This window comes from Tripterygium wilfordii, chromosome 21 (genome assembly GCF_013401445.1).
Source record: "Tripterygium wilfordii isolate XIE 37 chromosome 21, ASM1340144v1, whole genome shotgun sequence".
Taxonomy (NCBI): domain Eukaryota; kingdom Viridiplantae; phylum Streptophyta; class Magnoliopsida; order Celastrales; family Celastraceae; genus Tripterygium; species Tripterygium wilfordii.
Genome location: NC_052252.1, coordinates 15,560,942 through 15,577,150, shown reverse-complemented (window position 1 = coordinate 15,577,150; position 16,209 = coordinate 15,560,942). Strand labels below are relative to the sequence as shown.

The following is a 16,209-nucleotide window of genomic DNA, read 5'->3' as shown; positions in this document are numbered from 1 at the left end:
GCTAGTATAATAAACGTGAGTTTCTCTTAAGAGTATTTGAGCTTTAAACAAACTAGTGGTGAACCTCTAAATCCGTGTCAGACTCAATTAGGCTGTAATGCGCAACAACATATGAAATATTTCGAGCAAAAAACTTCGAAGAACAAAAACCATATCAAATATTTAGATGAGATATCATAAGAATTTTCAATTCGCTAGATTGAAGTGACCCAAGGGGGGTGTCGATCAAAATGGCCTAAGGAGGGTGTCGACCAAAGTCAGAACAAATATGATTGACTTTTTTGTTCATTCAAAGGAATAGCTAATTGTAAATCATGACCTCCTGCCTTTGCTTCTGCTGCCATTTACGTGTCTTCGATCCCCAGGTAACTATAATTCTCATCAATCACTGTTGCAAATGAAAACAAATGCACATCCAACAATAAAAAACGACGATAGAACCAAACGAAAAGCTAATGCGAGAGAAAAAAGTGTTATTAATAACCATCGTTCTTCAAATATAAGAGAACTCATTTCTTCAATATAATTCTTGGTGAGACTATCCAAGAAGATGTAGATGTTATGGTAAATGTATAACCTGCAGACTGTAGTGTGTGTGTGTGTTTTTTATTGTTGTATCTTATTTTGACGTTTTCTAAATTTTCCAGAAAATGAGTTTTCCTTTTCTGAAAAATGAAAATTGAAATTGATTAGCCAAACACCATTTTCCATATTTTTAGAAAAGGGAAATGGAACATGCTTAAACTAAACACCCTATTACTTGTTTATGTGAGAATGCGTCCATGAGAACTACTTGTTGATTCATCTCTCTCTTCAAACAACGTACTTGAGTCTTTAGTATCTGGTTCTCACCTGCTATTGCTTGCAGACTTTGATACATCACATCGATCTTTGACCTCAACCGTTCATTCTCCATCTTCCAAACTTTTACTCCTCTGCTTGTACCAGCAGCCTGAGTAAATTGTGATACTCCTGCATTAAGTAAGCCTAAGTCTAAGGTACCTTGTTCAGGGAAGCTGAAACGCATTTGTGATTCTTCAAGAATGGCTCCAATATTGGCTGCAAAACAAGAAGAAAAACAATAAGATACAACAAAACATTCAACATGACCGTCGACTGCTATTCTATCAATGATTGTGCAAGATGCAAAAACAAGCCATATATAGGAGTCTTTGTCTATCTCCATTTCTTCACTACATCTTCAAAGAGAAAGGCAGAAACATAACTTCAAAAGCAATGGCACCAGAATCGAACCGTAGAATAATCTAGGAAGATATACGGACAACACACAAGCAGAGATCTGGTAAGATCTTTATTAGTTTGAGTAAACAACACAATCATGATACAGAGAATTTGATGAATAAAGGTATGAAAAAGATAGAATAAGTTGTCCTTACCATCACCAAAAGTTGAGGGAAGATGTCTACTAGTCAAATCTGGGGATTTTGGTATCCTGTATTTCTCCATTAGTCCTCTTGGACTACCTCGAGTACCAGAACAATAATTCAAAGCTTAGACTCGGAAATGGAGGTATAGACAGAGAGTGATAAGAGAATTGCGCTAATCACAAACTTAAAAGGTACATATGTCTTATCATCGCGCGATCAAGTCTAATCTTTGGGCGATCATGTCCTAATCATTGCGCGACAGATTGTGCGATATTGAACGATTGAACAATGAAGCTGGGAGATGAATGATGATTCAATCTCTCAGCCAAATTGACTTGCCTTTTGAAAGAAAGAAAAAAACTTTCTTGTTTCTTAGAAAAGATTTATATTGTTCTAATGACTTTAGAGCACAACTTTGTTAATTGAAAACTACTTTAGTACCTTATAATTATTTCATAAACTGGGGTTAACCCACTTTATAATTACGATGAACATTATTTGCACATCATTTTTTACTAAGTACACTCCAATCTAGTGTGTTTTCAAAGGGTAAATGGGGTGTACTTAACAAAAAATGATGTGCAAATAATGTTCATCTATAATTACCTTGCGTTAATTTCTTTCATGATTGGTTTCGTCAAGTCTCCATGCAATGACATCCTCAAATATTTCTAGGGATGAGTCAAGACAATACACAGGCAAATCAATGACAACCAACCATATCCCTTGCGTTAATTTGTTTAGATCTCATATGGGCCCAAAAGTTTAAACGATTAGATTCTGGTTTCAGGTATATCAACCACTTAATTTTCTCATATGGGCCCAAAAGTTTAACAAGATATATAGCTAAGTACTCACACTAAAAAGTTAATGATGAAAAATAAAATACAGAGCAGTACATGCATGCGCACCACATAATATACGAGTATAAAGTTCTGAGTTGACTCAAAAAGCTAATTTGAGAGAGACGTCCTGGAGCAGACGATCGACCGAGCTCTCTCTCCATCGTCCATGGAATCGCAAGTATTCGCGCGACCTCGTGCGAAATATATATATCTTGTTAGTTTCTCTCTCTCTATATATGTGTGTGTGTGCTCTCTGTTTTTCTTTTCTGATTAAGATCTCCGATTCTCATTTAACCCCGTCGATCTTAATTAGTTTCTTTTGCAGTTAATTAATGGCGTCCCCTGGTTCATCGTCAGATCTCTATAGAGAAACTGAAGGGGATGATGTTCTAGTCGATATTCAGCGCAAGTGTTTTATTTCTGTTTCTGTGTTAAAAGCAGTTTATTCTGTTAGTAGTTAATGCTACTTTTGGTAGTTCAGATTAACTGTCAATAGGAAAAGATAGGTAAGAATTGTAGAGTTATGGTCTCCATATATGTAAGATCTGATCTGGGTTGTGTAGGTTGTAGATGCAGAGGTTGACTCAATTAGTATTCGAATGTTAAGTGTTTGTGGTTTTGATCTAATTAAACCTTATCAATCTTGCAGATAATAGCGGACTCGATTTAGCAGGATTGCAAAAGGATCTCACTTGGCAAAATCAAGGTAATATATTTATTTTTTTTAAGATATATGCTCTAAGATATGGGTTTTTTAAGTTGCAAATGCAGTGGTTGACTCAATTAATATTCGGATCTTAGTGTTTGATCCTGAAATCGAAGTCCTAACAAAACCAGAATATGTAATATTATCCGACACATTGGCAATATATGGTTTTGATCTAATTAAACCTTATGAATCTTGCAGATAATACCGGATTGGATCTTACAGCATCGCAAAAGGATCTCCCTTGGCAAAATCAAGGTAATACACTATATTTAGAGAGAGATATATATATATAGCCACCGTTTAGGACCTACGAAAAGGAAGCTCCCGATCCTCACAAATCTTTACCGATCAGCCACAGCCTGAATCATGCCGGAAATTGGTCAGAAATTGAGATTGAAGTTGCGACACCGCTGCCTCTTCCCTTCGTCAATCCGGCCAACTTCGACATCTCCTTCAACCACTAACGTTACCATTCAACTCATCTAGACGAGGCACACCTTCCCCAACCAATTTTCGACCTAAATAGTTGTCGGAATCCGGCGTCCCATGCACAACTCGAATGGGTCAAATTTTGTGTTTGATTTTCTTATCAACTTTAATCTCAGCCGTTGGTCAGATCTAATGGCTGAGATGAGACTTTCTCTCTATAGGAGAAGTCTCTTGTACACATACGCATATATATATATATATATGAATTCTCCTATGTGGACCAAAAAGTGTTGACCAAGTTTGTAGACCAAAATCCAATGGTTGTAATAAACCACAACATAAGTGGGGGCCACACATTTATTATGGGACCCACCACATCTATGGTTGAAAAACAAGTCCACAAACTTGGTCCACACTTTTAGTCCACATAAGAGAATTTTTGTATGTATATATATATATATATGCCGTAATTTAGACAATTATATTGTCAGGAATGTTTTTCCAAACATAAACTGCGAGGATTTTGATTCCAAAATGTAATTGTCGGTGCTGGTACCATATCAACCTCCCACTAATCTCATGCTAAATTAGCAACTACCAAAATTACCGTTCCAGTGCTTTTGCGTCCCATGGCCATTATTATTGTTAATATTCTCACATAGTGCATCAACTTGTACTAACAAGCTTAATTAGGACCAGATATATTAGGATTCCAACATCGGATCCTCTTTCGAAATTGGTCTGAAGCATCTAGGGCTTCTTTGCGTCTTCTTGCCTCAGATCAATTGGGTTCGGGCTCTCATTGTGGGTTGTATTGTTTGGGCCTTTCCCTTTGTGGGCTAATAGGTTCTTGGTCTTTTAACACAAGTCAACAACACTTTTACTTGTTTAATAGTATTGTTTTATTCTTGTACACAGGTCAAAAGATTTGACCTTTAGTTGTCCCTGTCTGGTTTTGTATCATTCGTTATTATTGTTATGTATCATTCATTATTATATATATACACTTATTAAAAAATACACATAAAAGATATATACAAATATATATATATATATATATGCTGTATATATATATTTAGTATTGGGGTGCGAGGGTTGGGGGGACTACAGCCTCCCTCCGCCCCTATATATATGACTTTTACATTTCTATCCGTTTGTATTTGAATACATTCAAACTTTATCTTCTTGATACTTCTCTCTCAACTCTCTTTTTCTTCATTCCGTCTTCTCCGTCTTTTTTAAACCAAACATGTTTTCTCTCTTACTTAGAAAACAAAGATTAGAAAATAAAAAATGAAACTAGAAAATAAAAAACAGAAAACAAATTAAACACACTCTTAAGATTCCAATATCGGATTCCCTTTTGACCATAGTCACCCCATGAATCTACAGCCAAATCTAACATCTTTCCATTTCCGGCATCTGATTTTGACAAAAAGCATCATCAAAGGCTAAAAAAAAAAAACAAAAGCATCATAAAAGCAAGGGATAGTTGCATGGTTGTCATTAATTTGCTTTTGTTTGTTTGTCTTGTCTTCACTCATTCCCACTTGCTGCTACTCCAAGGGTCTATCTTTCTTTGCCATATTATTATTTGATAGGTTTGTCGCTATATATATTTTGTCCATTTGTATTGACTTGGATTACAACAGAAAGATCTATTTATTTATACCCACACATATATTTTTATTGGAGGAAAACCAAAATACATCATGTTTAGCCGTTAATATACTATGAAAAATGATAATTAGTGTCCTTAGGACATTCGATATGAATTAAAATACTGCATTGGAATATGAAAAAAAAACATGTATTTTAAGTTCAAAGTATTAGGTGAGAGAGTGTTTGCATATATATATATATAGTCATTCTTTAACAAATGCCCATAACACACTCCTTATCAACCCTTGGTGTACCCAAAATCCAACCACATATAAACCATCCTCATTAGTTTTATACGTTTCTCATCAAGGGGCATAGTTTATTGTGTTTCCCATCAAAGTTATCAAAAAGCGGGTTAAGCCCAATTTGTGCAATAATTATGAGGTACTAAAGTAGTTGTCAATTAACACAGTTGTGCCCAAAAATCTTGGATTGTCATTAGAAAAATACACCTTTTTCTAAGAAACAACAAAAAAATTTATTTCTTGCAAAAGATAAGTCAATTTGGCTGACAGATTGAATCATCATTCATCTTCCAGCTCCATTGTTCCATCGCCCAAGGTCGCACAAGAATCTATCGCTCGATGACTAGGATATGCTTGGGCGATTTCACTCGAATCTTCCCTTTAAGTCCGTGATTATATAGCACAAATTATCTCATTACTCTCACTGTCTACTACATCTGTAACCGAGAGAGTTAGGTACTGGTACTCAAGTTCATCCAACTTTGGATGCTTCATAAGGACTAATGGAGAAAAACAGGATACCGAGACATCTTCCCTCAAATACACCGCACTTCATCTTTCTTCCTAGATTATTTTACGGTTCGATTCTGGTGCCTTTCCTTTTGAAGTTCTGTTTCCGCCTTTCTCTTTGAAGATCTAGTGAAGAAATGGAGATGGACACGATTCCTATAGATGGCTTGTTTTTGCATCTTGCACAACCCCATTGATAGAAAATCAGTGGACAGTCATGTTGAAGGTTTTATTGCAAGGCTTACAGTATCTTATTGTCTTTCTTCTTGTTTTGCAGGCAATATCCGAGCGATTTTTGAAGAATCACAAAAGCGTTTCAGCTCCCCTAAACAAGTTACCTCAGACTTCTCTAGATACATAGAATGACACAGGGGCGTCCCTACGATGGGGCGACAAGGGCCGCCGGTCATGCCCCTGAATCCCTAGGGCCCCATATTTTTAAAAGAATACCACATTATAGTAACCCAAACTCATTTAAGTAACATAGCATATTTATTTATTTATTTTTCCCGAGAACGCCCTTTTTTAGAGTTCACCCTAGGCCACAGAAGACTCATGTACGTCATTGACGTAGTCAAAACTAACAATTAAGGTCAAACCTATGTTTAACCTAGAATACAAACACAGGAATCTACCAAACAAGAAGAATAAAAACATTATCAAATTTTGACTAATTTCTTCAAAACAAAAGTTAATGAGTCTTAGGCTACAATCTTAAATGAAATGAAAAACATAAAAACGCAAAATTATGAAAGCATCAAAAAACTTTAAAATGTTCATTTCATATCCTAAACAGTTTGACAAAAAAATGGTGACCTCGTCAAATCGAGTCTCTTAGCCAAGATTCACACAATTGTGACAATATGACATGCTTACTTCACGCAGATGTAGCACATTTTACCCTAGCTGCTAGTACAAGGGAAAAGAAAAGATTGTCCGACAAAGCTTACAGCGAGCGAGAGAAGGTAAATTTGTGTCTTTTAATTAAGTCATTCATGTTTTCTTCTTTTTTTTTCACTTGTTTGTATTTCCTCTGGCAGCTTAAAAGAAAGAAGATGGAGTCTGATTTAGTAGTGGTTGGCAGCGAAAATAAATATTTAAAGGGGGAGAACGGACGGTTGAGATCAGATAACGATGTGACGTATCAAAGTCTGCAAGCAATAGCAGCTGGGAACCAGAAACTTAAGACTCAAGTACGTTGTTTGAAGAGAGATGCAAATCAACAAGTAGTTCTCGTGGACGCATTTTCACGTAAACAAGTAAGATTTTCCATTTCCTTTATTTCACTGGTTACTTTGTCCTGTACATGTTTTGTAGTTTTCGCATATTTCCCCCGTAAAAGAAGATTTTCCTATTTGAGTACTCATCATTGAATGCTCATTGAGTTCCATCTTTGCATTCCAAGTGTAAATGTTGAGTTAATTTTCTCACAGCTGCTGAAAAGTCATGAGGGTAGCCAGCTTTTAATGCTTAGACAAGAGAGAGATAGACTGCGTAGAAATGTCGTCTGGAATCCTTAGATGGAAGAGGAGAAACAACTTTTGGAAAGAATAGTCAATTTGGAACATCAGAACAGAGCCTTGAAATTTCAAGTTGAAGCTCTGTGTGAGAAGATCGATAACGATAAGAACCATGAATAGAGACAACTATGAGGGACATATATATATATATATATATATATATATATATATATATATATATATATATGAAATGGTTCTGATTCAATCTCTTCCACTTAGGCTTCCGTTTTGTTTAGCCTCTTCTTCACGGGTTTTGTTTCTGCTCTCTTCTTTGAAACCTTTGCCCTCAACTTCTCTAATGTAGCCTTCATTTGGTTTAGGAGGATTTGGAGAACAAATGAGAAGTTGCAAAAAGGGAGGATTAAAAAAGAAATCTGAATGTAATTAGCTTATTAAAATACGAGATCTAACGGTACGGACCTCGAGCCTCCTTTTGTTTGTCATACAATGGCGTCGTACCCTGTTTTGTGTCCTCACTGACATGACTGATTCTTCAATAATCTGTTAAGAATCTCTATCGCAGTTAAATTGATCAATATTTCAGATTAAAATTCGAGAGAAACAAGAGGAGGAAGGGAGAGAGAACTTCCTCTGAGAAGAATTAAGTATATATGTACATATCTAATTCTTTGTCAAAACATTATGATTTGGAAATAATAATCTTAACATCAGCTATAGAATTCACAATTTAAAAGAATCATCAGATCAGTCGTTGATAGTGAACATCGTATGAATCGCCAAGCAATCAATAAGATGAGTGATGATGGGTAAGGTGTTGGACTCTTTTTGCGCTCTCTTTTTCTAATTTTTCAGCATCCAAAAGTGATCAGGGATGTTCGGTACAGAAAGTACCAGACTGTCGTCATGTATTAAGTTTGAACCGTTGGATGAATCCAACGCCATCCAACGATCCAATTCTCTGCCATATTCTCTCTTACATTAAACTAGTATTTGTTGACTTGTTGGAGCTTGTGCAAGTAGCCTTGCTTTCTCTCTCTCTATTCTCTATACCTGATTAATTTTGGGTGCTGCTATTTAGACCCCCGTTTTTGCTATTTAGACCCCCATTGATTAGACAATTCTGAGTATTGGAGCCGTGTTGATGTTTGATTGTCTTATCTACGTGTGTTAGTGACAAATATAAAGGTAATAATGAGGGAGACAGACAAGACTAGTGACGGTGATTAAGAGAGAGAAAGATCAAGAGAGAGGGAATTATTAATTGTTTAATATATATATATAACTGGAAATACCACAATTATCTAAAAACCTAATTCATATACATTATTATCGTATAAATTATTAAATCCATACATAGATTTTATCAAGCAAGCTTAGTGTTCTTGTTTTTTAGAGAAGTGACAAGGTTAGCAAAGTGCTGTCTTTTTAACCTCGTTTCCCAAAAAATACAACGTAGAGCTAGGCTTTTGACATTTTGCTATAGACTGCATCCTTATTGCTCAACCTTTTGCCTTTGGATTTGTCCTAAATATTTAACCAATTCAAGAGTACGAGAAGGGGGTCACCCCTTGCGTTATTCATTCTCCTAACAACAAATGACCACTAAATATCCAGATTGGGAGGGGGGCTAAATTATCAATTATTCGTCACTCTACATAAAGTCTCTAATGTCTTGAATGACTGAATCAAACACCGAACTTCACTCTTATAGTCTTAGTAGTTTTATCACTACTCCTCTTGCAAGTGTGATATTTACTTTCTAGCTTGAAGACTAGTGAACCACCCGAGTTAATTTAAAACCATTGATCCACCTTCATACCCAAAACCCAAACCCAAACCCAAAAGCTTTATCCAGTGCCCACTCTCCACCTCCAGATCCAGAGACTTACCCAATCGTGTACTTCGTCGGCCGACGCCCGCAGTGTCGCCACCGACACTCCTGCTCAACATTGTTTGTTGCCACAGTAAACTCATACTATTAGCTCTGTTCGATCGAGGTCCAAGGAAGAGGAAGGTGAGGACTGAGGAGGAGGTAATAGTACGATATGATAGAAAGAAATATTAAAGTCGAAGAGATGAGGTGAGAGAGAGTTAGGGAAGAGATTAGGTGAGAGAGAAAAAATGTTGAGTTAGAGATGAGATAAAAGGTGAGAGAGAAAAAAAGGTGTGAGCCGTGAGGTCTGTGTCATGATTACATACAAAGCTATGCCCTATACATTATAAGGGTGAAGAAAGTAAAAAAAGGGGTCCATATAGTCCCGCCGTTAATTTTTTATTCTAAAAGTGGATGGAGCTAGGCTAATGGAGGTTGGGCGTAGATTTGCTTCTTTCTAGTTGTAGCTTCTCTTCATTACTGTGTTGTTGGTTCTTGACAACTAGGAGAAACCAAGCTTCCTTAGGAATGTCTTCTAAAAGAGAATTTTTCTTTACTAGCTGAGGGTGATCGTAGATCAGGAGAGTCCAAAGTCTAACTTTTGATTTCTCTATCAAAGTAATGAAAAACCAAGCAAAAAAGCTTCTCAATCTCTAATGTCTCTAGATTATTTACACATTTGTAGCCTTGTCTGGATTCAACAATAAATCCGTAAATTTCTCAACCCCAATTCAAACCAAAACCCCCATATAAGAGATAGAAGTAACGAAAAGCCAAGATGTGGATCTCAACCTGCTGGACGTTTTCTTGTGGCAGCATCGTGAAGCCAAGATGTGGGAAGAGGATAGTGGTGCGGAGCGACTTTGGTGTACAAGGCAGGGTTTTGGACACCGTGGATGTGGCACAGAAGCTTGAAGTGCTTGTGGAAATGATGCATAGTAGGGGTGTTCAAAAAGACCGCATAAACCGCCCCGACCGACCGCCCCGACCGATTGGTCGGCTTTGTTATAAAAGTTTTTTGATGTTCGGTCAGTTCGGTCGGTGTATACAAACTCAATATTTTAAACAGTCGGTATTCATAATTTTAAAAACATATTTCGGTTAACCGAAACCGACCGAACTTTCTTCTTAAAAGTTAAAATTACACACACACATATATATATATAATACTCCTCAAAGTCAAAGATATCATTAATTATTCTATTGTATTGTCCATTTGTTTAGGTAGGCCCATTAAAGAAACACTTAAACAGTTAAACTAGTGACTACTACCCAATAGCCAGGCCCATTTGTAATTGAAAATGACGACTACCTTTGTCCTTTCGTTTTTTGCTAGGGTTTTAACTTCATTTGTCTTATTGTTCTTGTCTTCTTGATGGCCGCAACACTCCATTGGTTTCCTAGTGCGTTGGTTGGACCTTGATGCCCTTCTCGGCGCTCGCGACTGATATTGAGAGGTTAGTATTGAGCAAGCCCGCTTTTCTCTTGTTAATTCTTGTTAGTTGTTACTATTATAACTTGATTTGCTATTGCATTTGACAGACCCTGTTAGTGAATTTTATTTGGCATTTGCAAATCAGCTTGCTTTGAAAGATGGGTAACGATCCACCAAATCCAACGGAGGGCAATATTATCAATAAGCAACAAGAAGCAGATCCTGGTACTGCAAGAAAGGTTAGTGAACCTACAAAAATTGAAACTTCTAGGAAAAGATCTTGGGTTTGGGATTTTTTTACTGAGGTTACAACTGCAAATGGTAAACGTAGGGCAACATGTGACTTTTGTAGTAAGAGTTATGCAGCTGATCCTAAACAAAATGGTACCACATCTTTGGGGAATCATTTAGTCAATGTTTGCTTATCTTCAGAAAACCCTTTTAGAGAAAAAGAGATTGAGTTGGAGAAGGGTCAGACTACATTGAACTTCGAGCCTCTAAAGCCAGGTGAGACATTGTCCTCACTTACACAATTTAATCCTGTAAGAGCTAAGAAAGCCTTAGCTCGCATGATTGTAAAGGATGAGTTGCCTTTTAGATTTGTCCAGGGGGAGGGGTTTCGAGAATTTTTGGCCGAAATTTGTCCTAAATGGAAAAACATCCCAAGTCGTCTCACAATTTCAAGGGAATGTATTTTGTTGTACGAAAAGCTTGAAGGTGGTAATTTAAATTATAAAATGCTCCATTTTATTTTATTTTTCTATGTAGCTTATGGCCTTATATATGATTTATGATTGTTTATTGCAGAGATTCATGAAAAAGTTCAGGCATTAAACATGGGAGAAAATGTTGTCGAGGAATGCGAGGATCTTGAAGAGATATGATCAAGTGTATGTGAATTTAAGCTAACTTGATTTTTATTACTATTGTTGAAGTATTAAAACTTATGTGTAATTTCATGTGTTCAAACTTCAAACCAGAGTACTTCAGAAGTGCCCCTGCTGCTGTGCCCCTGCTACTGCCAAGCAAGAAGTCTCATGAGAACATGGTGGTTTTGGTGTTTTTGTTGATTATTTTAAATGTTTAACTATATGTATGAAACTCTGTAAAATTTTTATTTTTATTTTTATTGGATTTTTCTTTGATGGTCAGGTATTATGTGATTATGTCAGATATCATATATGGATTAATTAATCATGTTTGTTTAATTTAATGTGATAGAGTCACTATTTACCATTTAGCTATTGCGTATTTGTTATGCATTTGACATTATGGAATCAATTTGTGTACATGTCATAAATTTAGCTATTTGGAACTGTGTGTACATATAAGCATGGAGAAAGAATACTCCAATTTTATTTTTTATGGTCATACAAAAACCGAAAACCGACCGAAAACCGACCTAAATCGATTGGTCGGTTTTACTAATATCAAATTTATCATTGGTCGGTTTTTGGTTGCATCTTATGCAAAAACCGACCGTGTCGGTTTCACCCTCAATGTCGTCAAAAACCGACCGAAACCGACCGCGAACACCCCTAATGCGTAATGCTAAGTAAGATGTGGAGAGCGAGGATTGAAGAGCTTAAGAAAATGATGAATAGTGTTAAATTGTTGAGTGTTGAGTAAGATGGAGAGAGAAAGTAAGGCTTTTTGCACAAACTCCAACAAGGTTTAATGGGAGAGAGAATATGACAGAGAGGTGGACCGTTGGATGAATCCAACGATTCAAAAATAATACAGGACGATAGCCAGGATCTTTTTTGTACCGCGCCTGTCCCCGATCCTCCAAAATAGATATTCTAACCGTAGGCAAAAAAAATTATGTGCATATATTTGACTATTTGTTTTGTTAAGGGGCCGAAAACCGCCTGGGCCTAATTCCAGGTACGCCCAAGAACTTATTTTCTAGATCAGGCCCAGGTCCACAGCTAGGCTCACTTATAGGATTCTGGAAATTTGAAGCAGTGCGAATGGAACAGAGCTCCGACTCACAAGTGTGTCGAAACTTTGGATTCAGGGCTCCACCAGTTTCTGTAGCATTGGCAGCCTATCAATTCCTCGCTCGAACCAGCATCAGTTCCGGCAACCCAATTCAACGAAACCATTGGCGGGTGTAGCGTTGACTTAGCGGGCTGAAGTCGCGAGAGAGACACACTTGGGCTGAAATTTGCCTTGGTTTTTCTTTCTGCTTTGCTGTTTTCTTTCATTGTCTTTCTTTTATAATCAAAGACATAGATTCTCTGCATCAGTCCAACCTCGGCTGCTCTTTTCATCGATCCATTCAAGTTTTTCTCTTAATCAAAACTTCCTATCTTTGAATTCTTTAGAGAAAAAAAGTACAAAAGTTTGTATCTTTAATTGTAGATGTTTTGCTGATTATTAGTTTCAGGATTTGCATCCGGGTGCTTTTGTTTTTGCAAATTACATTGTCTGAGATTCAGATCAAGTCAAAAATCACTGCAGTGCATTAACAAAGTTCACTTCAACAACATCAGAAGAAAGAAAAGTCATTAAGATGTTACTATGTTAGTTCTGACTTGGCCGAACACAATGCATTTTTGTTCATAATAGTCAAATTCTGTGAGCCATCATGTGGAATCAACTTATCAACCTATGCATTCTCTGATGCAACCAGATGGTAGAATAGGTATAGATTTAGTTGACATCCACTCAGGCCAACATGGAACTTCCCAAATCCTAAACAAACACACACCAAGAAGCCATGGCGAAGTTCCACCAGAATATTCGATCCCAACGAGTAATATGAAAGAAGTCACCACCAAATATATACACATTTTATCATTAAATCCAAGCAAGATGAATTCAAAGTCAATACTTAGCAATAGAATAAAAAAAACCAATAGGTCATGCTTAGCTTATTAATTCCAATCAAGACATAGTCAGTTTGTTTTATCATATGCTAGTGGCCTTAAAAACAATGAGACTGGCATGGAGAATAAATCTCAAAGTTGTGAGATAGAGAAACAAACTGGAACAATATGTACAGTTAGAAGAAAGAAAAGCTCATCGGGACAAAAAAAAAAAAGAATGTGAAGAAGTATATGGAAACACTTGAAAGAGAAGTGAACTTATTAAATCATAACTTTTTAACACATCAAGCTACAAAGACACCCATGTAGATACGCATACTACATGTCACATAGGCAACACAACGACTTATCGACAAGCGGAAGAAGACAACGAAGGAAAGAAAGCAGAAGATTGACAGTACTGGCTTTTAGATTTGATTTTCAGTTAATATAGTTGGTCCTCCTTGTAACACCCAGTTTTTTTGCAGCAGAATTCTTCAATGCATTTTGGTCATTCTGATTAGCCATCAAATCACTGGAAACACAAGAGAAACAAAAAAAAAGTGTTAATTGTGTGATAAGAGACATTAACAATAAGTGGCCTGATTCAATACTATGAGAACCATAATGTATCTTCATTATCCTTAGAAACCTTTACAAATGGCCATCAGCACAATGTATCACCGTAACTTGCTATATAATTATAAAGTGCTATTACGATCTGAATCCTTAATACATATCACACATTTCTCCTGCCAACTTATAAGGCTTGCTTCATGTTTAAACATACGGCAAGGAAGTCAGGGAATATCATTAAAAATTTACAATGATCTTCTCTCTTTTCTTTATCAGTCATATGGTAAAGGATGAATCTTTTCAATTTTCTATATGCTGTTTACGCACGCGTTATATACAGTTACCTTATCTTTGTTTTGTGTTGGTCACTAACTCATATATACGAGAACTAAACCCCTAAACCTATTGTTTCTTTAATAGCAGAAACAATAGTTTCATTTTTGGTCAGGCACACATTTACACATAACATACGAATAAACTAATAGTCTAAGAGGAGAGGGAAATGAAAGTAACCGGAGGGATTGAGTGAGTTGAGCAGCCAAATCATAGTTGTTTTGAGCTCTCGCTTTCACGATGCCAAACATAAGACCTATACACACTTGTATGGCAGCGTTCTGCATTTGTGTTGATATTGTTTCCTTCCGAAATTGCTCGCGGTCTGCTTTGATCTTGCCAAACTTCTCTCTCACTTCTCTCTTCCCCTCCCTAATGCATTTCTGTTCCTCACTGATCTCTGCCATCTCTTGCCTCAATCGCTTAATCCCTGCCCTAATCTTCACCTCCAATTTCCTATTCTGCAAAAAACCAAAAAATTGGAAAGTCAGGGCCAAAATCTAGCACTCCAATGTAAATCACAAATCATACAATTGAAAAAACAAAAATTAAGACTCGTAAGATTCTTGAACGCCGTGTCAACCAGATATGACGATTCATGGTTCCTCACTTCCTCTTGCGAGAGGCTTCTGCTAAATTAAATTGAATTGATGAAACAATGCGCTCTTAGCTTATTATATATAGACTTTAGACTATGACGTCAGATATTCCGTATCTTACGGATCCGTTTGGATTTTCGTAAAGAGAACGCACGAGAAGCAACCATTTGCTTTAATGCTTCCAAACTGATAATAGTAGTTAATGACAAAGTGGGCGGGCGTGGTTGCCTCAATTTGTTGTAAATGGAGGCATGGAGCGAACTCGAATCGCTCTCGCGCGATGGACGCCTAATTAAATGTCAGTTGAGTTGTTGCACGTCTTTTCTCGCGCGATATCAAATTTTGTTGTTGTTTGTTCAATACGATTTTTTTTTTAAATTTAAATGCCTAATTAAATTTTCAATACAAATTTAAATTTCGGACATTCCTTCTATATGAATCTAAACTCGGCCATCAGGTCTACATGCACGGAAATTTCCCACCTATAAATTTAATGAATTATATTAGGAGCAATTATCAATAAGTATAAAATTAAGAAAACTTATTCAATAAGGACAACCATAAAAAAATTTAAGAATAAGGATACAGATCTATAAATGACCTATATGTCCATATACTGTTACAAAATTAGAAAGGGTTAACCATGAGCCTTCTTATTTATTCTCTAACATTTTCTCCAACATGACATCATCAGTTTTGGCTTTTTCGTTTTCTTAAACAAAACTTTAGTAAGATTTATCTCTCAAAATACACAACCAATTTAGAAAATATATATATATGTATATTATAAACCACGCATGAAAAACCTTTTCAAACATGATCACTAATAGGTATATTATGATATGAAAAAAATTTGCACATATAAATTTGAGTTATCTATACTAATAGACAACAAACACTTTGGCATCAGAAACACTATAGTAACTTTGAGCCAATATTTTACCATTAAAATGTTCGAATCTTTAAAAAATATTAGAAACAATTATATGAGTTTTTCAATCTTCTTTCCAACGCCACAAAAATCATCACAATCGGAGATGAAACAAGTGAGTTATGGTGGTCCGAACACACTGATATCAAAAATACGACTCCGATACACAAACTTTGAGCCTCGATTTGATCTTTAGAATGTTCGAATCTTCAAATTGATATTACGTATAATTTTATGGGTTTTTTCAGTCCTCTTTTCAATGTCACAAAAATTGTCTCAGTCGAGCTCAAACGAATAAGTTATGACTATCTAATCATACTGATGTTAGAAAAATATTTAATTGTTGATAGAAGTAAAACAATGGTTGAGGGTAGTATGGT

The 16,209-nt window shown here is 36.2% G+C and overlaps 3 protein-coding genes across 14 annotated transcripts; 1 reads left to right on the top strand and 2 right to left on the bottom strand.

Moving 5' to 3' along the window:
* Positions 1-131: 131 nt before the first annotated feature.
* LOC119990100 lies at positions 132-1,743 on the bottom strand. 2 transcript variants are annotated; one of them, XM_038835938.1, is made up of 3 exons: positions 1,398-1,743; positions 853-1,059; positions 132-388 (listed from the first exon to the last, which is right to left on the bottom strand). In XM_038835938.1, the coding sequence occupies exons 1-3, from the start codon at positions 1,465-1,467 to the stop codon at positions 345-347; spliced, it is 321 nt and encodes a 106-aa protein (XP_038691866.1). In that variant the 5' UTR covers positions 1,468-1,743; the 3' UTR covers positions 132-344. The 2 variants fall into 2 exon arrangements, with proteins under 2 accessions (XP_038691866.1, XP_038691865.1); XM_038835937.1 differs by lacking the exon at positions 132-388 and having other exon boundaries at positions 399-1,059; positions 1,398-1,739.
* A 533-nt stretch (positions 1,744-2,276) lies between these two features.
* Positions 2,277-14,348, top strand: LOC119989531. 11 transcript variants are annotated; one of them, XM_038835129.1, is made up of 8 exons: positions 2,454-2,638; positions 2,883-2,939; positions 3,141-3,197; positions 6,066-6,122; positions 6,674-6,753; positions 6,829-7,047; positions 9,959-10,082; positions 12,128-12,952. In XM_038835129.1, exons 1-7 carry the CDS (start codon positions 2,566-2,568, stop codon positions 10,055-10,057), a joined length of 642 nt encoding a protein of 213 aa, XP_038691057.1. In that variant the 5' UTR covers positions 2,454-2,565; the 3' UTR covers positions 10,058-10,082; positions 12,128-12,952. The 11 variants fall into 11 exon arrangements, 8 of the variants coding, with proteins under 8 accessions (XP_038691056.1, XP_038691054.1, XP_038691055.1 ...); XM_038835128.1 differs by lacking the exons at positions 9,959-10,082; positions 12,128-12,952 and adding an exon at positions 2,277-2,434 and having other exon boundaries at positions 2,559-2,638; positions 6,829-7,215; XM_038835126.1 differs by lacking the exons at positions 9,959-10,082; positions 12,128-12,952 and adding an exon at positions 2,277-2,434 and having other exon boundaries at positions 2,547-2,638; positions 6,829-7,215.
* Positions 13,653-15,044, bottom strand: LOC119989533. Its single transcript, XM_038835134.1, has 3 exons — positions 14,861-15,044; positions 14,480-14,760; positions 13,653-13,925 (listed from the first exon to the last, which is right to left on the bottom strand). The coding sequence occupies exons 1-3, from the start codon at positions 14,897-14,899 to the stop codon at positions 13,832-13,834; spliced, it is 414 nt and encodes a 137-aa protein (XP_038691062.1). The 5' UTR covers positions 14,900-15,044; the 3' UTR covers positions 13,653-13,831.
* Positions 15,045-16,209: the final 1,165 nt, after the last annotated feature.